This window comes from Pholis gunnellus (assembly GCF_910591455.1).
Source record: "Pholis gunnellus genome assembly, chromosome: 8".
Taxonomy (NCBI): Eukaryota; Metazoa; Chordata; class Actinopteri; order Perciformes; family Pholidae; genus Pholis; species Pholis gunnellus.
The window spans coordinates 18,136,566-18,159,111 of NC_136534.1; the positions used below are offsets into that span (position 1 = coordinate 18,136,566).

General features: G+C 41.8%; 4 protein-coding genes across 4 annotated transcripts; 3 read left to right on the forward strand and 1 right to left on the reverse strand.

Moving 5' to 3' along the window:
• Positions 1–1,864: 1,864 nt before the first annotated feature.
• Positions 1,865–4,178, forward strand: wnt4b (wingless-type MMTV integration site family, member 4b; the record flags this gene model as incomplete). The annotated part of the gene is made up of 8 exons (XM_079165016.1): positions 1,865–1,953; positions 2,361–2,514; positions 2,630–2,714; positions 2,826–2,957; positions 3,218–3,360; positions 3,468–3,608; positions 3,749–3,911; positions 4,009–4,178. The coding sequence occupies 8 exons, from the start codon at positions 1,865–1,867 to the stop codon at positions 4,176–4,178; spliced, it is 1,077 nt and encodes a 358-aa protein (XP_079021142.1).
• A 1,214-nt stretch (positions 4,179–5,392) lies between these two features.
• Positions 5,393–9,430, reverse strand: cdc42l (cell division cycle 42, like). The gene is made up of 6 exons (XM_079165026.1): positions 9,373–9,430; positions 7,671–7,775; positions 7,468–7,540; positions 7,259–7,368; positions 6,567–6,764; positions 5,393–6,438 (listed from the first exon to the last, which is right to left on the reverse strand). Exons 2-6 carry the CDS (start codon positions 7,773–7,775, stop codon positions 6,349–6,351), a joined length of 576 nt encoding a protein of 191 aa, XP_079021152.1. The 5' UTR covers positions 9,373–9,430; the 3' UTR covers positions 5,393–6,348.
• Positions 9,431–10,594: 1,164 nt separating this feature from the next.
• On the forward strand, positions 10,595–15,649 carry mlf2 (myeloid leukemia factor 2). The gene is made up of 8 exons (XM_079165027.1): positions 10,595–10,859; positions 12,318–12,429; positions 12,561–12,596; positions 13,118–13,171; positions 13,274–13,402; positions 13,735–13,894; positions 14,004–14,218; positions 15,181–15,649. Exons 1-7 carry the CDS (start codon positions 10,816–10,818, stop codon positions 14,213–14,215), a joined length of 747 nt encoding a protein of 248 aa, XP_079021153.1. The 5' UTR covers positions 10,595–10,815; the 3' UTR covers positions 14,216–14,218; positions 15,181–15,649.
• Positions 15,650–17,435: 1,786 nt separating this feature from the next.
• LOC306700111 (gamma-enolase-like) lies at positions 17,436–21,384 on the forward strand (the record flags this gene model as incomplete). Its single annotated transcript, XM_079165025.1, has 12 exons — positions 17,436–17,521; positions 17,742–17,837; positions 17,999–18,057; positions 18,155–18,224; positions 18,343–18,476; positions 18,562–18,784; positions 18,859–19,056; positions 19,666–19,742; positions 20,067–20,191; positions 20,301–20,409; positions 21,071–21,129; positions 21,315–21,384. Exons 1-12 carry the CDS (start codon positions 17,437–17,439, stop codon positions 21,382–21,384), a joined length of 1,305 nt encoding a protein of 434 aa, XP_079021151.1. The 5' UTR covers position 17,436.
• Positions 21,385–22,546: the final 1,162 nt, after the last annotated feature.

Below are 22,546 nucleotides of genomic sequence, written 5' to 3' on the forward strand. Positions count from 1 at the left end.
AGAAAACTAACAAGTTACTCTTTTACAACTCCTACAGCTTCTACACAGAAACAGAACATAAATTGAAACTAGAGCTGCAACACTTATTGCATCTACAGATAAAAGTAGACAGCGTTGTTCTTCCTGATATATACTGTTCTTAGAAGTGTGACGGATTCTCTGTAACATTACTTCACCGGCTAAACAGGCAAAAGGAGGGAAAACTACCAAATCAACTGAAAAAATGGCACTTAAGTTGAATAATTACGTATCAGAGTGAATGATTTCCAGTAAATATAGAATAATCATGCAATTAGTTATGCTGCGTATCCTTCAGTGCATGAAAGAGTAAAACATTGTTTAGGGAATACTATTAAATACATCTACACATACAATGTAATTTCTTTCTAAATTTATGTGTCATAAACCTGCTTTTGTTTTTCTTTACTGCTTTTCCCTAACCCCAGTGTAACACCCATCCGCTCTCTCCTGGTGCCCTCCTTTCCCTCCTATCTCGTGATTTATTTGCCTCAGTTCCAATATTTGTCGGCAGTGTGTTTTCTGCCCCTTGTCTAAATGTCATCCCTTCTTCTAAGACAATATAGGGAATGGGAGAGAGGGAGAACGAGAGGGCAAACGTGGGGGAGATAGAGGAAGGGGAGGTGGCCCGGGAGGGGGGGAGACTCGTAAAATGAGCAACAAAGTTTGGGAAAATTAAACATTAGGTAAGACACTTTTTCTCATGCATATACACATATGTGGAGACAGACGTGCTGAGTCATAGTTTCTGATGTGAGGATTTTCGTGCGAGACGTCTGATGGACCAATATTCCTGCTGTAGTATTTCTATAGAGAAAACAAAAGGCTTCAGTTTGTCTTCTCATAAAATGTTTCTCAGCAGTAAATGCACTCCTGCACACACATTAACGTGCATGAATACAAATGGGACAAAGAAGTAACACACTCATCTCGCTGTGACAATCATTCAAAGAGCATTATCTCCATTGCAGGCTCAGATTTTAGGTCTCATGCCAACAAACACAATAGAAAGCATACTTACACTGTTAATACTTACGTAGTAAAACTATTATCCTTCCCCAAACCTCCTCCTCCCCTCCCTCCGCATCACTCCACACCCTGGATCACGCCTGTCCTCTCTCTCTCTCTCCCTCCCTCATTCTCTACCTCCTTTATAACCCATCACTCCCATCTCACTGCTCTCACTCATTCTTGCCGTTTCAACCTGGAATGGACACTTTTTTTTTTCTGATGATGAAACTGAGTACTTGCTGACACAATGTTTTTGTAGAAATTGAATTTTACTTGCACTTCTGGATTTTATTTTTTGTTTTTGGGGGGGAGGTAGATCTACAGATATGTTCAATTAACTTGGACACGTGGACTTATTTTTTTCTTAAGGATGAGTTTCGCTTGCAGTTTGTAAAAGAATTTCCGGTGAGCATGCTTTCGCTGTCACTGACAGCATAAGTGAAGAAGCTGATGAACAACTTAATTGATTGAAATTGGGATTAAGTTTCAATTTGATCAATTCATTATATGTAAAAAAGAAGAAAAAAAGCCGGATAACGAAGGATAACTGGATATCACAGGAGTATGGTCTGGTAAGAATCAATGTTACTTTTGGAACTGTGTGTACAGTCGTAGGGCTTGCAGCGGCATCACCCAAAGTTTAAAACTTAGATATTCATGAAATGATTGTTTGTTTTTGTCATTACAACAGATATGCGGGGATCATCCCCAGACTCTGGGACAGAAACGTAAACCACCAGACAGACAGACAGATCCTTCGACTGTGGCGACGGGCAGCGTGCTGTCCAAAGACCCGGCCTGACGCACGGAGACGGACAGACAGACAGACAGTCTGATGCCAACTGTCTCCACTGTCAATCTCACGGCACCACTCCTCCTCCTGTTGCTATGGGCAACCCACCCCACCATGGCAACCAACTGGCTGTAAGTCTAGCGTGCGAGGGAGAAAGAGAAAGAGGGAGTTTGTTTGTCATGCTATAACTTTTAAAAGATGGTGACATGTCTCTAAATCTCTTTCAGTCGCTCCCCTCTCTTTCTTTGTCTCACTCCTGGTGACCTTTTCTCTTTTCTCTCTCTCTCTGTCTTCTCTGTCTCCTCTGCCTGGTCTTCCCCTTGTTTCCATCCTCTCTAAAAACTCGGCCCGGTCGTTACCTCTTCATCCTTTTTGTACTTTCTTTTCTCTTCTTCATGCGCTCTTTCCTCTTTCACTCCCTCCCCCTTTTTTCCTTCATTATGCATCCTCTCTTTTTGCCCCACTTGCCCCATAATTTCCCTTTTAAAACCCCCCCCCGCTCTAAGTCACTTCACCACTGCCCACCTTTGTGTCCCAGCTCCCTGGCCAGGCTGCCTCGCTCCAGGCCCGTGTCCGGTGCTGCCCCATGTGCGCGGCTGAGGGGGCTGACCCCGGGGCAGGTGGGGGTGTGCAGGGCGCGAGGGGAGGTCATGGAGTCCGTACGCAAGGCAGCCGAGACGGTCATAGAAGAGGTTTGTCTCAGCGTTGACCGGCAGGCAACGTCACCCCTTGCCTCAAAACACCCACTAATGTCAAAAACGCTATCATTAGAGCCCCTTGTCTCACTGCTATGCATGTCATTGTCAGTGCCAGCACCAGTTCAGGAATCGACGCTGGAACTGTTCCACCACCCCACGTGGGATCAATGTATTTGGCAGAGTCATGAATCAAGGTATCATCATATTGATAATGTGTCATGGAGAATTTACCTGCTGATAAATCCATACATTGAACAACTCTCACTGGAGGAATTTCTGCGTCGTGTGCTCTATCTCGATTTCAGGGACTCGTGAAGCGGCCTTATTGCATGCTTTGTCCTCAGCAGCCGTGGCAGTGGCTGTGACCCGAGCCTGCACCCGCGGGGAGCTGGAGAGGTGTGGCTGCGACAGGAAGGTCAGGGGGGTGAGCCCCGAGGGTGAGCTTGGATTCCACTGCACCAAAATGTAACGCGTCAAGTCCGCACTGAGTCACGGATATCAAAAAAACTGCTGCTACACTTTCTTTGTGGGTTATGGCAGGTATTTCTTCCATCAGCTGTCACTGTGCTGTGTGACACTGTGTGATCCAGTGTGGATTCACCATTTTTTATCTTTTTCAGTTTCTAATTACAACGTGCAGTTGTTTGAAGGTAAGAAAAATCCACAATACTGGCTCTCTCTCTCTGTCCAACCGCAGGTTTCCAGTGGTCAGGGTGCAGTGACAACCTGTCCTACGGTGTGGCTTTCTCCCAAACATTTGTGGATGAACCAGAACGAGCCAAGGGGCTTTCAGCGGGGCGCCCACTCATGAACCTCCACAACAACGAGGCGGGCCGAAAGGTCGGTGGTCGCAACTCTTTGACGACATCTCGGTTAATTTACGTTTTCTATGTCCTCTGTGACATTCAATCTGCACTTGCTTGTATTCACTATTCTCTCGTCCTCAGGCCATCCTTCACAACATGCAGGTGGAGTGTAAGTGTCATGGCGTCTCCGGCTCCTGTGAGCTGAGGACCTGCTGGAAGGTTATGCCCCCATTCAGGCGCGTTGGTTTTGTGCTCAAAGAACGCTTCGATGGAGCCACGGAGGTATCAGAAAACACCTTGTGCTCCCTTCAGCTCAGCTGTTGAACAAATGAAGCAGTCGCAAAGAAATGAAAGCACATTCTCTATCAGTATCAGAGATCCCAGTCTGTAGCTCTCTCTCAACATCATCCTCCTCCTCTTAGGTCCGCCTGACTCGCATAGGATCCAGGACAGCCCTGCTCCCCCGTGACCCGCAGGTCAAACCCCCTGCTGCCAGAGACCTTGTGTACCTTGCTCCGTCTCCAGATTTCTGCCATCTAGACCCTGACAACGGTATCCCCGGGACAGCTGGTAGGAGATGTAACGGTAAGAATATTTCACAGGGAAACAATCCAGATCATCCAATTCATCAATCTCATCAATCACAGTAAAATGACGCTGCTCTCCTCTAAAACATACCCAGGAACCTCTCGGCTGGCACCAGACGGCTGCGAGCTGGTGTGCTGCGGGCCGGGATACAGAGCAGGCCGGGCTGAGGTGGTGCAGCGCTGCTCCTGCAAGTTTTCCTGGTGCTGCTCAGTCCGCTGCCAGCAGTGCAAGAACACAGTCACCATTCACACCTGCAGAGTCTAAGAGGGCTCAAACAAGACCAAACCGGCTGAGCAGAGAGATCCAAACAAACCACGAGACAGACACTCGTGAACACAAGGCGGGATAAAGACAACGTAGAGAGTGCAGTGTTCATTTAACTCATTTTTTTGAATCAATGCGGTCAGAGTTAAGTTTGAGGATTCTGTTGTAAAAGCTGCAAAGTTAGAGCACATGTAAAAAAAGCAAGCAACCATGACAAAGCATCAACAGTAAGCAAGGTACAAACAGAAATCACCGTCGTGTGGGCAGGCACAGACATGCATGCACACAAATACACATAAACACACTCAGTTAATCTCGCATTTAACTGACAAAGCTTTTAAAGCTGTACCTAACCACAACTAACAGGGAAATACCTCAGAACTATTATTTTATGCAAACTATTTGCGTCATAGACTAGCAGGTCTTTGAACATTTACTGTATTTAAGTTTAGGTTTATTTATTTGTATATCCAAGTCTTTGCTTCAGTTCAGCAGGCATCTTAAATAGCAAAAAATAACTTCTACTTACATTAGTGTCTGTCTTGTGTTTGGCCCCTCACCTTCATGTGAAACTCTTCTGTATGTTCCTGCACACGCAGTGCTTTTAGGTCTGTTCATGAAATCTAATAAATACAGTAGTTTTATCCAAAATACCACAATATGTTTGAGCTTCTTATTGACCAGACGTGTCTAAGATATTGTCACACTTGACATTCTTGACGAAGGCACACAGGTAAGCTGCCAAGTGAAAGGTATCCTGTCGAGTGTTGATGAGCGGGTCCGTTCAAGGCTGGGACATGATTTTCCAGGCTGTACATGAGTGAATGTGTAGTTAGGAAACTGGCTGTTTCTTTTATATTTTAAAAAGCAAGTACATAGTGCATGCAAGCCCTATAACAAAGACTGACTATTAGTGCTGTAACACACCAAAAACATTGCAATTCACCAGCATAAGGCGGGGAAGAAGAGGGCCGCTAACTGATGAAAACTGTGCAGGTGGCAAAATATCCAAAGATTGGCCTTCCTTTAAGAAGAATACATTTTATTGAACTCGTTTGTTAGGCCTCAAAGGTACACACAATGTTTTTCGTGAGAAACACGAAATGTAAACATGAGAGATACTATTTAATGTGGTTAACTAGAGTTATCTTTCTTATGATTTGTCGTGCATGCAGTATTCTCCCTCCAACATACAAAACAATGGCTACTTTCCATGTCATTAAACCATTTTATTAAAAATATCCTGCGATTACAAACACCCAGAAATTTACTAGCAAAGGTTAGCATCTCAATCTGTATCAAGATTAAGATCTATTCAAAACATTACAACTTAATTTGTTACATTATCAAATCGCTCAAAGTTGGTAGTCCATCAATAGAAAATAAAACAAACCTTGACAAAATGAAAAGTTTCAAAATGAGTAACTGCAAAAATGTTCCCAAAACAGAGTCACAAAATGAATACAATATACATGAAATGACAATAAAATAGAAATTCAGAATTCAACTGAAGAGGGGAAATTGGTGAAAATGCACTTGGCCTCGTGAGAAGTCTCGGAGAATTGGAAGACAGTAACCTTTACAGACGTCTATCGTTATTTGGAATGACAATAAATCTCTTTTGATTTCATTATTCATTCCAAAAGGGTCAGAAAAGAAAGCAAACAGAGAACCACTTAACATTAAGTCGCCCCTTTAAATGAAGGAATCAAAGTTCACTAAAAGACTGGATGTTAAAAGTGTTTCCCCATTTATATTTCACGACACTGGATTTGAAAGAACTAGGCCGAAATGAGTCAGACACAATGGAGGTCAAAGTATAAACTTTATATAAGAATCTGTCTTTAAAAGAAATGGAGAGACAGTGACAGACAGGAGGGGAGGGGGGGCACCTGAATATTTGTAGAGAGAACACTGCAATTTCTAAAAGCTTTCAGAAAAAGGAGAGAGGTGACACTTACTGCTTGCTGAAGTTTTGCTCCCCCAGCCTCTCAACGTTTATTTTGAAGGCACAATCAATGTACACGTGTGTTAGAATAAGTCTCAATGGCATTGTACCTCCCTTCCCCCTTTTGGTTTGTCCTTTTTTTCATAATGGCCATTGATCTGTCTCATGATTTGATTCACCCCACCTATTACACCTGTTACGTCTCCCGCTGTCGTTGTCCATCTATAGCAGGACACACTTTCTTTTGGTTTTGGTCTCAGGAGGCTCCAGTGCGGCCAGGATGGCCTCGTCAAACACGTTCTTAAGTCCTCGCTGGTCGCAGAGAACAGAAATCAAGACAGAGAGCGATAATTTAATAAATGTTATTATAGCCTGATTGCATCAAACACTGTGTTGCTTTCAATTTAACAATCGGATGAAAATTCAGCAAGGCCCCATACCTGTGTGAGAGCAGAGCACTCCACGTATTTGACAGCCTTGAGCTCGCGAGCAAGCTTCTCTCCGTTCTCGGGATATAGGGGGCGCTGTTTGTTCTTCGCCAGCTTCTCGATTGTGTTGCTGTCTTCCCGCAGATCCATCTGTGTTCCCACTAACAGGAAGGGTGTGCGTGGGCAGTGGTGAGAAATCTCAGGAACCCACTGAGGGGGAAAAAAGATACTAAGATTAGATCCACGTTTTCTTCCTCTCAATACTTTGAACCAAACAAAACGTGTTTGATGCCCCTGAAAGCTAGCACTGAATGTCTGGTCGGATTAATATAATAACAAGAGTAGAAAGAGTAGAAATGTAGGGGTAGCATATCTGCTCTAGTATCAGAAAAATCAAACACAATCCTCTGTCCTCGACTAGTAGAAAGTTATATTTCTATATTCTATTAAATATTTTGATAATAGTTTAATCTTTAAACAACCTCGTGAGCAGAAATGCCAAACTTTCCCAATTTCAAGGAAATTGTGACATGAATGGACATTTTGTTTTCTCCTAACATTTTGGATTAATCGAGAAAATAACTAACCAGAGATGAAAACAATCCTAAACCCACGTCTGTCAAACAGACTCCAGCACTTCAGACACAAAAGTCAAGTTCATGTTTTTTTTAGTGAAAAAACAAAAAGAGATTTTAAAAACTGACCTTCTCTTTGACGTTTTCATATGATGACGGGGAGACGACGGAGAAACATACAAGGAACACGTCGGTCTGTGGATAGCTGAGAGGACGCAGCCTGTCGTAATCCTCCTGACCTGTGAGCGACAATCACAAGAGAAACAGACGTTTTTCTACTTGTTTTAAAAGAGACCGAAATAAAAAAAAAAAGAGACGTTCACAAACATTCTCCTTACCTGCTGTGTCAAATAGGCCGAGTGTGTAGGGCTCACCCCCTATCATCACCGTCACTGCATAATTGTCAAAAACCTTTAAGAACACACAGAAAAAGTATTAAATGAAACGCAGCATGTTATGAAGAATTAATAAAAAAGGAGTCGATGTGTTTACAATATGCTGTACTTCTCAACACGATTCAGCCTTTATTAAATCTCCTTACCGTCGGCACATATTCTGAAGGGAACTTGTTGGTTGTGTATGAGATCAGTAAGCAGGTCTTTCCTACGGCACCGTCTCCTACCACCACACATTTTATAGTCTGCATCTACGGAGATCAAGAGAAAATAGGAAACATCACAAGAGAGTCTGGAAATACAGCAGATCAGACCGTTAAGAGTACAGCGAGACACCAAGAGAGGAAGTAACCGAACATTTACATTAACAGGCAGTGTTACGCATGACAGGCTGACAAAGAGCTACTATAAATATCACAACACGCAACCATGTCGCAGTAGTGGAAAGTACAGTAATTTTGAGGTAGTTGTACTTTATTTGTGTATTGATTTCATTGTCAATTTATTCTTCTTCTCCACTACATGAGGGAAATATGTTTACTCTTTTATTAATTTATTTGACAGATATAGTTACTAGCTGGTTAATACTAACTCCAACATTTAAACGCTTGCACAACGATGCATCAGTAATAATACCCCGATATTATAATATACCCCTTCATGAGTACTTTTACTCCACTAAAGCAATCCTGAAGCAATAGCAGATTTAACAGACAAACATAATAACTTTATAAAGTATGAGGCATTAGCACAACTTAAACGGCACCAACAGTATTTGAAGTAGTTAAAATCAGCTTAACCTAGTTGAGCTGTATTGCATTAGCCTACACAGAGTAGTGTTTCTGCTATTTAGACTAACTTTATTGATAGAAATGTAGAGGACAGAATAACAGAAATATCTGTCAGTGTCAACTACACAGGGTGTAATAAGACTCTTAATTAATGCTTTATCGTATGCAGGTATGAGAGCCAACCAATCACACAGACAGGGCTAGTATCGACTGTAAAACAATACAGTTGATCTGCTACAGGCTTGGAATTTGTCTGATATTGTTATAGGCTATTTTCAGGAAAAAGAAGAAGAAGCTAAATATAGAATGTACTTCACATTTATACACTTTTTACGGGTTTTAGTACTCCTATGTAGAGGTATTTTGGGGTGTAAGTAAAGACAAATCATACCGGTGGAAGACACAGTGAAATCCTCACATAAGTCGTGCTCTGCTTGTTACTACATGTGCGTGCGTTAGCGTATAGATGACAGCGAATCACTTCCGCACAGGCTACATACCAACGATGTAGACGAGAGAGAAAAACGACGGCCTATTAGCCCAATGTAACTTAGACACTTCCGCTAAATAAAATAAGCCGCTCATTGGATAAACTTACGGGTTTAAACGTGAAAACTTCAGGAAATAGCTTTAACTTTATACGCTATAACCAACGAGCTGTTAAAGCTGAGCCTGGTTGTAGTTACGTTAAGTTATTGAACTGATTGTATTAGCTCAGATTGATAAAGTGGAAAAGTGTCAACTGTCAAACTGTTGCCTCAGTTAGCTTACTTACGAAAGTAAAAAAAAGCTTAATCTATAAAGAAAAATACCGTTAAATAATCGCACAAACAGCGGTGGTAACAGACAACAACTTCAATAACCAGATTGATGTTAGCCAACACTAAATCAAGCTTGATGGATCGGAAACTTTAACACTACGCGGATTTATAAACAAATTCACGAGCATTTCCTCTCGGTACGAGCTTTGTATTGTTAAAGCAACATTCCTACATGTTTGCTACTGTATAGTTAGTCATAAATAGTTATTTCAGACTGTTTTTCTAACTCTACTCACCGTTTTTCTTCGGACAGGTTAGGCGTTGGTTACATCCGGGTTTGAGGGTCGAATTATTTAGTGCGCAGCCGCAGACACGTCCGAGCCACACTTACAACTTTAGAATCTGTAGAATAGAAACACCGCCGACTGGTGGACAAAACATGGACAACAGGACATCTATCTATCTATCCATCTATCCATCTATCCATCTATCCATCTATCCATCTATCCATCTATCCATCTATCCATCTATCCATCTATCCATCTATAGCATGCACATTATATCCTTTCATTGGCACACGTTCTTCATGCACTGGCGCATTACTTATACCACACATGTGTGACCTGTATAGAGATACATAATAGAGATAATAGATACATGTTTCGTTTTGATTTAGTTTAGATTGTTTTCATTGTTTTGCTGCAACTCTGCATTTGCATCCTCTTGTATTTGTTTTCTGCACAGTGTTTAAGTACTGTATATGAAGTGCTACTGAGAACCAGATTCAAAGTCCCTGTATATATGTGTCAACAAATTGGGCAAATGACGTTGCTTCTTATTCTGATTATGTTTTGCTTTAATAGCTCATACAAACACATTTGATTTCAATCAAACTATTTCAAGCAGTGAAACTGGAGCCTTGGACCCTGTAAGGGTCTGGGGCCCGTGGCCAGTTGCCTGATTTAATAGGCCTTGATAAGCCTTTTTTAATAGATGTATTGACAAATCACAGAAGGAAAAGCTTATGTGTAAATAATACAACTAATGACGGTTGAATAATTGCATTAATTTGCTTCAGTTTCAGGGTCCTTGCATTGTTTATGCTGGATCACTGTCACACTGACATACTTACTGGGAGACCTGAATAGATTGCCACTATTGATTGTCATATTGTTTTCTCTAATATGAAGTCAATATTCCTCCTGTGAAAAGGGCCTGTTGTATAATACTGCTGTTTTATTAGTAAACTCAATTTCTATAAATAATTATAACTCTCAATATAAGTTTATTATGGTGCGCTTTATTTGATAAATTTAATATATTTTTTAATATTTTGATTGACAATATTTATCATTCTAAATCATGACATTATTATAAAAACATTGCTGCGAAAGCCTCTAGGGAAACACTTTATTTTGAAAAATAAAGTGTCCGGAAGTCACTGTTGTTAGCTCCGATGCTAACTTCATAGTAGTGTTGCTTCTCTTTGTCAGAGGACTGACTTCCGTTTTCATGTTTGGTCCAGGTTTCTGGAATTTACTATCTAGTGAGACTCTGAGCCATCTCTAGCTTCGATTAACAGGAGTTGTGCTTTCGTGTTTTCGAGACGGAGCTAATTAAAGGACCTCCTTTTCAGCATATTCACAGTTTGAGCCCGTCATCTTATTTTATCCCTGAAAAACACGACTGTTTACCTAGCTAGCTGGCTAGCATCAGCCAGCTGAGTTAAATCACCTAGCATGTTTCGGTTCTTGAATGACGTTGATGACGACCCCTACATGATGTGAGTATTGACATTATTAACATGTTGTGGGGACACTGTTGCCACCACGTGTTTTGCAAGAGGTGGGAAATGTGCATGTTGGCACGCTCAGGGACATTTTCTTTCAGTGTGCTTAGAGCAGGTACCTAACGTTTCTCCAGCCAGCTGTGGGGGGCCTACAGTGGTCCACCATATTGGATAGACAATAACAAAAAGAAGAAGCTGTCAGACCTCTTAAGCATTTGGTTAACGAGTCAGTAGCTAAAATGGCCAATTGTCACTACTCGTAGAACTTCTCTTTGTTTCCCAATTAACTCTTGAGTTTGGGATTCAGCTAATTGATGGCAGGTGGCAATGATTGAATGGTCTTGGTACCGGAACATCTTTCACTTCACGCTACCTGAACAGCTTTCCTCTCACGTTTGACACATCCACGAAACCATCCTTCTGTTTGCTGAATAAGTGTTCATTCATTGGCATTCACTGACAACTGATTTGGGGTTGAGTAAATCTGGATCTGTGGATCAGTTTGTAGACTTGCTGCACAAACTCAGTCAAGTTTACTATTAGTTTCAAATCATGCAATCATATTGAAAGTTCATCATATTCACCACGTGTCACACAGTGAGCAACAGCCTCCTTTATATTGTCAAAACAACAGAACAAGCTCGTCAAGGCTGCAACTATACATCATTTACATTATTGCCTAATCTTCCTATTATTCGCTTAATAAATACACTTATCTATGAAATGTCAGGAAATAGTGAAACATGCCTGTTATAATTCCTTACTGCCCAATCTTCAGATGTCTTTTTAGTTCAACCAAAAGTTTAAAACCCAACAATATTCAGTCTATTATCATCTGTATCAAAGAAAAGCAGCAAAACCTCCACAATGAGAAGGTAGAAAAAGCAAATATTTGGCATTTTTGCTTTAAAAAAATCTATTTAAAGAATGTATCAACTAATTGAATAATTGAGTAGTTGTTGCAGTTCTTCAATGAGCTTCTTCCACGTTCTTGAAAACAATAAAAAGAACACACACCCATTTATGTCAAATTGAGTTGAACCTTAATTGATTACTTAATTGATAGAAAAATAACCTGCAACAATTTTGACAATCTGTTTATCATGTAAGTCATTTGTTAAGCTTTTGTCTGTTTAGAACTTTAATCTTTTTGTAGATTATTATAAATGAATTATTATTATTAACAATTATTAACAACATATTACAACATCTTAAAAAAAAGAAAATATAATGTATGAATGGTAAAATGATAATTGAAATCTGTAAATATTTGATAAAAGAATAAATAAACATGATTACAAATCTGACTTTCGTGCCAAACTTCTGTACTCCACAGTTTTCTAAACACAGTCCTGTGGACGCTTCGTAGTGATCCCACACATCCTATTCTAAAAATGGACAAGCTTACCCCCCCATGTAGCGTGTTTCATTGTAATCTGTGATTTCTTCTAGGGATCCATTTGCAGCTCACAGGCAGCAGATGAGGCTTATGTTTGGACCATTTGGCATGGATCCCTTTGCTCTCGCCCCCCAGATACAAGCACCCCGTGCACCCCGCAGACAGGTAACTGTCCGCCATGTTGACGGGGCTTTATTCACGCGTTTTTGATTATGTCACCTGTATGATACCCACATTAGTTTATCTAGTGTATTTACGTTTTTTTTTTAATTTTAAGATGTACATTTCTTTTCTAGGCTGGTCCACTGGCCCCCTTTGGCATGATGGGAATGGTGAGTAGCTGCTTCTATGACCTCCTTCAATAGCAGATTACACATGTAGCCGGCTGTGGCAGTGTGATCAAAATATTACTGAGCTTCAGGTGGAAAGCACTGTATTGTGTGAAAAGTGGACTTCAGGTATTTGGGTTTATGATTTCATGAACCAGGGTTAGGATTTAAAATAGGTTCCGGTCTTGCGTTTACCAGAGTTTACATAGATCCACTTCATAAATGCACAATGAGGTGAGAAAAGATGAGTCTGTGCTTGTCTTTTCTTTCCCCTATCAACTGATAACCAGTGATCACCGAACAAAAGACAAAATAATATAAAAAAGTGTGTTTTATGCATCTTCTTGCTCTGAAAATGAAGCTGTGGGGCTCAAAGGATGACCCTTGTGGCACTGAACTGACAATGAATGCTGTTGTTTTCAGAGATGTACCACTCTGTTTATACGTGACGTTTCATCAAATGAGATTTTCAAATATCTGCTTAAATGTATGTTTTGCAGGGTGGAGGAGGAGGAGGAGGAGGAGGAGGAGGGTTCATGGATATGTTTGGCATGATGGGAGATTTGATGGGAAATGTGGTAAGTAGCTCTGACAATCAACTTCAAGTAATTACCTCATGAATGAAACCTTTGACTGAACACTACTCCTTCTATTTACTCTTTATTATTTCCTTCTTGTAGGATAGGATGTCTGGCTCGCCGAACTGTCAGACATATTCCTCTTCAACAGTGATCTCCTACTCCTCTTCAGACTCCGGGCCTCCTGAAGTTTATCAACAGACCAGTGCAACGAGAACAGGCCCTGGAGGGGTGAGAATAACTTGTTAACAGCTGTTGAAATGGTTCACAGTACACCTAGGGAGTGCTGATTAGTGACAAATAAGTAGACCTGATTTCTCTCCTCAACCTCTAAGGGCAAGCCTGACTGGACATGTTGCCTTCATGCTTTCTTAGTCCAGGCATCACTGTGGCCTTCTGGCCTCATAATCCATGAATTCACCGGTAATTGTAGTGACAATAAATAGATCATGTACACTATAAACATCAAAGTTGTCACACAAACATTTCATTTCATCAGTCCATTCAGAGTGCAGAGCATCCGGCCTGTTTTAGTAAACCGAGTCGCCACTTTTTCACCTCAGATCCGTGAGACGCGACAGTCGATGCGGGACAGTGAAAGCGGCCTCGAGCGTCTTGCCATCGGCCACCACATCGGCGAGCGCGGACACGTAATGGAGCGCTCACGAAATCGGCGCACTGGAGACCGCGAGGAACGACAAGACTTCATTAACCTCGATGAGAGTGAGTCATTGGGCCATAAAGTGGTTGTTAACGCTATTGTTGTTAGACGCTGACCATGCTGCGGTGGCAACGAGATGTCGCTTAACAACCTGCCGTGTGTTCCTGCTAGCTGATGCTGGAGCGTTTGATGATGAGTGGAGGAGGGAGGCAGTAAGATACGTTCCCCCGACTGCCCGGGCGCTGGAGTACGGCCGAGAACGACGGGGAGGAGGCCAGCAGCTGGCCCTCACTGCCCCCCCCACCCCAACGACCCCACCAGGCCACCGGCTCGACTCCCCAAGACACCGCCAGCCCACCACCCGTCCGCGCTACGACTGGTGAGAGGTAAGAGTGAGGATTTAGTCATTTAGAGCAGCTGTGATTCTCAGGCCTGGATCAGTCGAGTCCAGCCTGACCTGATGGAGCATCTGGCTCTAAGTTCACTGAACTCGCTGAAGTTTAAATATATACGTGACTATTGTGAGCCAATGTTGGCTAATTACCTGTACATTGTTTTTGCTTATGTGCCTGCAGATAAATATAAATAAATAAATAAATTACAGTAATAAAATGAAATTTCTTTTTTTTATATATATATATTTATATTGTTACCATTACATTTTGAGCACTGTCTGTTTCTTTATTGCTGTAAAATGTCCTGCTCAATTTATGTTGTAGTCACAGTTCTTTAATAAGCTAATTTAAGGGATTCAATACGAAAATGTACATTATATTTATGATTGAATATGTTTTGGCCAGTATAAGGTTTTTAATATCAATATAGGCTTTTAAACTTCAGTATCGACGAGTCAGGCTTATTTTGTTTCTTGAATCAAAGTACATGAAACAATGTCATGGTTTTCTCAACACGTCTGAAACATTAAGTTTCAGGTTTTTGTCCATATATGATGCAATAAAAGGCAAACAAGTCAGTTCTATTTATAAAACCTCATATCACCTCTGTCCTTAGACAGTCGATTCAGAAACGAAAAAACTCCCCCCAAAAAAACTTAAACGGGGTAAATATGAAGGAAATCTCAGAAAGAGCAAAAGAGGAGGGATCCTTAGTGTGTCCAGAATAGACAAATGTAATCTCCCATTGTGAGAATTTCCTCCACATTTTTTTAATACAGTCGGAATTTTGATACAAGCCGTCTTCGAACACCAAACCGGCTTTCGTTGCATGTGTCTGTCAGTGAAGTCTTGGTTAAAAATGGTTCGATTGAAAGCTCCGTTGATTCCATCTGCCTTTCCCGTCTGTGATTTGTCGTAACAAACACTGCGGCCTCGGCTGACTGTCTCTGCAGGTGTCACACTTGGGCGACTCGATGGAAGAAGTTGAGGGAAGATTTCCCCGATGCTGTGAACCACGCTGAAGATGGAAGTTGATGATCGTCACAACTGCCCGTCGTAAATGTTTGATATGACTGGACTGTCTATTCATGAACAACATATACACACACACACACACACACACAACGAAACCCCACCCGCTTGATAGTTACATTTACAGTTCTCCTTCTCCACTGCTACACTCAACACACACGCACACACACAACGCACCCTTGTGCAAACATGGGTATAACTACACTCACTTTATATATACTCATTCTCAAAACTTGACATGTGTTTTTGCCCACTGCACTTACGTGCTACAGTATACAGTACATAGATCTGCTGTACAGTCCATTTTATGTTTGTGAAGACACTAGTGTGTCAGTGAATTGAATTGTATACTGTTAACCAATTAATCTAACGAAATAAAAGTTCATTAAACATTGTTAGATAATAATTCAAATGTGTCTCTGTTGTGGTTGTGTTTGAGATTTCATGCCTTGTGTAATAAATCATGTGTGTTTTCTAAAACCGAATCTCGCAACTCGTCAACGTGCACCTTCAAAGCAATTAATGTGTTCAACTAAATCTGTCAATTACGGGTCATTCCTTTGCAAGTCTGTCGTTGTATTCAGAGTTTCTGTTTCTCTGCAGATGTAGAGCGTGCAAATCTCTAAATCTGCTGCCTCAGTTCATTTTTGAACAGCTGTATTCTTCCTACTGCATGTGTATCAGTGCGCTCCCTCCTCCCTGTGCCACCATGTCTGCTGGTCATGTGACATCCAGATGGAGCACGCAAGTGGAGCAGCCAATGAAAACCGTCTGCGTTGACAAATCACTCCCATAGCAGGCTCCCTGCCTGCCTCCTTCTGTCCTCGCTGTATCTTTAATTACATCCGAGACTATTTTTAAATGCACGTCCTATCCCCCAACATGCACCGCTCTCGTCACCTGTCTACCTGTCTTCCTGTCTCCTTTAATCTCCGTCATTAGATCTCTAAAGTTCTCCGACAAGGCAGCTCGTTTTGTGCATCTGTCTTTGCTTAGATGTATCCTGCTCACTGTTTCTTTGTTCTGATGTATTGCCTGCCTGTCATCCACATCTAAAGTATTCAGCTGCTTGTTTCCATTTTCCCGGCAAAGTGTTACTTTCCAGACATTTGTTCGCAGGATAACGGCACTGCCTGCATTTGGCAGCGACCACAAATTAAATGTTAATGTTAGCAGTTTCCTGGGGAAAATATTTGCGCACGTAATCAGGTGCTGCTGAAATTTGTTAGCTGATGAGTAGATGTACACAAATGACAGGACTTGTAGGAAGTCAATGTCAAATGCAAATAGAGTCCACTAAGAATGGCTACTGTGCAAATCACAACATATCTTTTCCCCAGACAATTTATTTCCCTGCAGCTTCACTAATGCAACAGAAATGCATGTAACTCCTGCTGTTCTGCTCTATCCCTCTTTCCAGTTTCGTTCGCTTCCCTCCCCTCTTCGTCTTCCAATGACTCACACGCTCCCCCTCCCCCATGTGTGTCATACGTTTTCACCCCTTCTCCTCCCACCTCCCCGTCCCCCTGTCTCTCCTTCTCCTTCGCCCACATCCGCTCACTTTCTCCACTCGCCTTCAAACACGCTGCAGGTAACGTTTAAAAAGATGAATCTATTTCTTCATTCCCTCCATCCCTCTAAAACCTTCTCCCCCCTCCTCCTCCTCTTCTTCATTTCCTCCTGTTCTGTGTTTTCTCACCGCCTCATCTCTCCATTGGTCCATATTCTCATTCACTGACTGAAACGGCACAGAAATGGAACTGGCTTGTGTTCCGGAACAGGTTGACAGTAGATTCATAAGTATGCATTATTAGCTGTTGTTTTATGTGTCCTATCCTGTGTATATGTGCTTGTTTGTGTGTGCTATAGGGAGCATCTTTTCCACAGCTTTCCATCCCCAAGGCTGCGTCACTATCATCACAAGGTGTGTAAATGTGAGGAAGAGGAAGAGTGTCAAGTCCTTGTGACTCATGTGAAATTGAGGCTGTAATGAAAATGCATTTTTGACGTCTGCTCATTCCTATTTTCATACGCATCCGTCTGTTTGTGCACCGATTACCTTTCTCATCCCTTTTTTTTAAACCAAAAAAAGAGAAATGATCGTGTGATTTGGTGTATGACCACTGACATGCAACATGCAAATGGTTGTATTAAAGATTTTCTTTTTTTTTTGCAGGATGTCCATCGTGAATATTGTTGCCAGGGAAATCCTGGACTCCAGGGGAAACCCGACTGTGGAAGTAGATCTGCATACTGGCAAAGGTTAAAAACATAAATCCGTTAATAAAAGCATTGCTCATTTACTGTGTTTGTACTGTCAGTTGGGTTTTTGCCTGACAAGGGGCTTGACAGTGTACCATGTCTTATCTAAACCTCGAAAAATCCATGTTGCAGTCGCACAAGCTTACCTTCAACCTTTACCGTTTCAACCTCTACACATGACCTTTCTCTCCACCCACCAACCATCTTCTCTCCATTCTAGGTGTGTTCAGGGCTGCAGTGCCCAGCGGTGCATCCACCGGCATCTACGAGGCTCTTGAGCTCCGAGATGGAGACAAGACTCGCTACAAGGGCAAAGGTGGACATTAGTAATGAGATGCATCGTCTGTGCTTTTGTCTCTTGTCTTTGCCTGTGTCTCTGCTTTTGCTTTGAGCATTTTCTTATCTTTTGTGATATAAATGTGGACTGACAGTGTTAGTTTTCCATTGTTTCACATATCTTCTGTCCTGCTGTCTAAGGTGTAACCAAAGCGGTTGGTCACATCAATGACACCCTTGGACCTGCCCTCATCCAGTCTGTGAGTAACGGCGCAGAATTTGATCATTTTGAAGCCGAAATGGCCGAGCAACATACTCAAGATTGAAGACTTGTGACATTTTTTCTTTTTCTTTCAGGGAATCAATGTGTTGGAGCAGGAGAAACTGGACAACACGATGATTGAAATGGACGGCACTGACAACAAATGTAAGCCTCGCTCACATCTCATGTGCAGCGATGGCATATATGTGTGGTGACATGTTTCTGCACCAGTGCTCACTGACTGCACCCATGTGTTGTGTGACTGCGTCTGTGTTTCTCCCAGCTAAGTTTGGGGCCAATGCTATTCTTGGAGTGTCACTGGCCATATGCAAAGCTGGCGCAGCAGAGAAAGGTGTCCCCCTGTACCGCCACATTGCTGATCTGGCTGGAAACGGAGAGTTGGTCCTCCCAGTGCCTGTGAGTCCTGTTTTATTGTATTTAATGCTAAAAAAATCAAAAGTCCAAATACAATCTCATCTCTTTTTATCTGTCTTTTACTCAGGCTTTTAATGTGATCAATGGGGGCTCCCATGCTGGGAACAGACTGGCTATGCAGGAGTTCATGGTACTTCCTGTAGGGGCGGAGTCTTTCCGTGATGCGCTGCGTATGGGGGCGGAGCTCTACCAGACACTGAGAGGTGTCATCAAGGAGAAGTATGGTCAGGATGCTACAAATGTGGGAGACGAGGGAGGGTTTGCCCCCAATATACAAGAGAACAGTGAAGGTCAGTGCAACCACATGTGAAATATTCTCCCTTGATTTCCTGTGATGTTACATCTTCCTGTTTCTCTTCATCAGCCCTGGAGCTGATTAAGACGGCCATAGAGCAAGCAGGCTTCACAGACAAAGTAGTGATAGGGATGGATGTTGCTGCTTCAGAGTTTTTCATTGAGGGCAAGTACGACCTGGACTTTAAGTCTCCGCCCAACGCTGCCCGCAACATCAGTGGTGAGGAGCTGGCCAGCATCTACCAGGGCTTCATTAACAACTACCCAGGTGTGTATTCTGATGTGTGTGAGTCAAACGCGTGTCTCTTACAGCTGTCATAGTTACACAGAGAACATGGAAGCGGACAATTCATCATGGAATGAGGGAAATGCATTTCCACAGGTCACTGAGCGTCCAGGCAGAGGTCTCAGCGTCAGTTTTAATAGCTGATCGATCCAGTGAATGGACAAACCCGCCTATTTTTCATATTTCTACAACCGCCATATTTCTTTCACCATCATCATCATCACATTTAGACAGAGAAGCTAAGGGAACAAGAGAGCTGGATGTCTCCACAGCCCTGTACCTCCTCCCGACACTCAGGCCTGTTAAAGAGGTTTTAATTATGTGCTACAGTGCACATTTGGCAAGCAGGGACCTACTCTGATGTGGCTCTTTACCCTGTCAATGGTGTGCTTCCTGCTTGTGTGGGCATCTGTGTGTAATGTGAGTGCATTTTAAGACATTACTCCCATCAGAACTTTTATTGTCTATGTCACCGGGTGCTCTAGTCCTTTTAACTCTAAGGTGAGTAAGGGAGAAAATGAGGGCTTCACAAAGTTTGTAATGTTAGACTTATGCAGAAAAATGATCTTAACTATTACTCCTTTGTTTCAGTGGTGTCTATTGAAGATCCTTTTGACCAGGACGACTGGCCGGCTTGGTCACAGTTTACATCCTCAGTGGGCATCCAGGTACACGTTGCCCTTGTTATCTGGAAGTGAATTAGTGAGATCCTTATTCCAGCCATTGAGTATTGCACTTCCAACCATGAAAATAGTCAAAATTGATGCTGCAGGGGTCGAGAAATCCTTTTTTCAGTGGCTAGTATGGCTGCAAAATGCCATAATGAAACTCAATAGCGTATTTTATTGACTGTCTTTGCCCCAATTTCTTAATGCAGACTGATCTTCATTGAATATAAATGGATTTACTGGGCTGAGTTGACCTGATACGATTACTGTGAGTAACAAAACACACTTCAATCTGCCTGTAACTTTGCTACATAAATTGTGCAGGTGGTCGGAGACGATCTGACGGTCACAAACCCACGCAGGATACAGCGAGCCGTGGAGGACAAGGCCTGCAACTGCCTGCTGCTTAAAGTCAACCAGATTGGCTCTGTCACAGAGGCCATCAAGGCGTGAGTTTGTGTGTATGTGATGCATAGACAACACATGTCTGTGTACATGCCTGCCATGTGAGAGCATGCGTCATGTTTATATTCATTTATACTTCCCCTTGCCTCTCAGGTGTAAGCTGGCCCAGGAGAACGGTTGGGGTGTGATGGTGAGCCACCGCTCAGGAGAAACAGAGGACACTTTTATAGCTGACCTGGTGGTTGGTCTCTGCACTGGACAGGTAACACACACACATACACACACACACACACACACACAAACACACAAAAACACAATGGGAAGTGCTGTCTGTTCTCTATTTTCCAATTTAGTTGCCATTAGAATTCTACATTTGTATCATTGCATTGCATTAGTTGTCCCTTTGTCATAGTTCATGAGGAAATAGAAAATTAAACACTAATATTTTCCTGCAACAGCACATTTGGGAAACAAGAGAATATAGAACAATACTATTTGTACTTGTGCAACAGTGCAATGTAGCTCAAGTAATGTAATATACGAAGTGGAAGGAATTGCAATTTGAGCTGTATTATTAAATAACTATGCAGCGTTTTTCTGAAGTGATTGAAGTGGTGAAATAATAAGTAGGCAGCTACAGAACCCCCAAAACCACTTTTGTCAATCACATCTTAAGAAAAACATACCAAACGTTTGCTGATTACATCTTCAAAATGCTAATATTACAGAAGCCGGCTTCTCTATGAAATGTGAATACCTTTGGAGTAGTTGCCATTCTTTTATACATTTTACAGATGTGATTTATCTAAAAAAGCAATCGAAAGATCACTTGATAGTGAAAATAAGTGTTGCTTGTCCAAAGGGCAATCATGCAGATGTACCTGTAACTCTCCGTGATCCTTTGTTTTTCTGTCTACCTTCAGATCAAGACTGGAGCTCCCTGTCGATCAGAACGTCTGGCCAAATACAATCAGCTCATGAGGTGGGTATTCAGCTTGATTTGCTTCTTTATGTATAGAAATACAAGTAGAAAACACCACTTATGCCGCTTTTATATTTCCTTCTTCTTTCCCTCTTTGTTTCATCTGCTGTTGTCTTATTTCACACTCATCTGCCTGCTCGACATGTCTTTCTATTTTCCTCCTCACCTCCTCTTCGTCCTCTCAGGATTGAGGAAGAGTTGGGTGACCAGGCTCGCTTTGCTGGACACAACTTCCGTAACCCCAGTGCCCTTTGAGTGCCAATGCATTAGCAGTGGCACATAAGAAAGCACCCAAACATATAAATCAGGTTATATTTCCCTGATGGGCACATAGTAATGCAATCATGACACCTGTTGTTACAACTAATTAGCTTTCAAATGACTAAAATGCACAGTTGATGCACTGTAGCTACAGTACATTGACCGGACGCTTCAGCGAGTGATTTACTTAATTGACTACAGCTGGTTGCAGCAAATCCTGAACAAAGCCTGGAGGGAAAAAAAAATTGTGTTTCACCTACCAGCCAATGCAACACCTCCCCTTGTTAGTTTCTTTCTCTTTCTTGATTCCTCTGACTGTCTCCTCTTGACTCACTGCAGACGTGTTTTGATCTTATGTGTCCTGCTGTTTATTCTTCTTCCTCTTCCTGTTATTTGTGATGTGATCCCTCAGCAGCTTGCTTTAAAATTGTATCTGTCACTTTGTCTGTCTATAAGGTCATGCTTAATAAAGACCCGAATACAAATGAACTCGAATCAAAGCTCTCTGTGTATCGATTTAAAGGGGCGGCTTTGCTGTGTCATTTAAGGCTTTTGCATAAAACGTAAATAATCACTGAATCAAGTATGAGTGAAAAACCACCTCTGCACTGCTCATTTGAAAGAAGACATATTTGAGCAGGTTGTACTTCTGCCCACGCTACATCTTGATGTCACAGCAGGTGTTTGACACCACTTATAAAAATGTTAAAGTGAAGGTCATTCCTGCTGATAAAATAATGAAAAGAACATGAAAGAATCCTTCAGGAATTTAGAAGGAATCCAACAGAAACTCAAGAGGAATCCTCTGAATTTTGCCCACCGAAGGAACCAAAGCAATAATTCATGGCCAGCATTCGTACTTCTGCATCTACAGAATGACGAGCGCAAAAGTATGTATCATCCATAATAATTTTGGTCAGTTCACTAATCGTTAAAGATATATCACAGGAATCTAGTACATCTGTATTATCAGTGAGGAGCAATCTGCTCTTGCAGTTGTCTATTAAATCAACAACATAAATTACTGGATATATATCCGTTGTCAAAGGCAAAAGAGTAATTGCAAAACACACACGCACATACATTATATATATTAATTAATTAATAATAATAATGTAATTAATAATATGAATACGTAATATTATTATATAAATTG

Coding starts and splice junctions, on each gene's coding strand:
- cdc42l (XM_079165026.1), bottom strand. CDS start 7,775: ATGCAGACTATAAAATGTGTGGTGGTAGGAGACGGTGCCGTAGGAAAG. Junction 7,369..7,467: donor CGGCCTATTTGACACAGCAG/GTAAGGAGAATG, acceptor TGTCGCTCACAG/GTCAGGAGGATTACGACAGG. Junction 6,765..7,258: donor ATGAAAACGTCAAAGAGAAG/GTCAGTTTTTAA, acceptor TTTCCCCCTCAG/TGGGTTCCTGAGATTTCTCA.
- mlf2 (XM_079165027.1), top strand. CDS start 10,816: ATGTTTCGGTTCTTGAATGACGTTGATGACGACCCCTACATGAT. Junction 12,430..12,560: donor CCCGTGCACCCCGCAGACAG/GTAACTGTCCGC, acceptor TTTCTTTTCTAG/GCTGGTCCACTGGCCCCCTT. Junction 12,597..13,117: donor CCTTTGGCATGATGGGAATG/GTGAGTAGCTGC, acceptor GGAGGAGGAGGA/GGAGGAGGGTTCATGGATAT.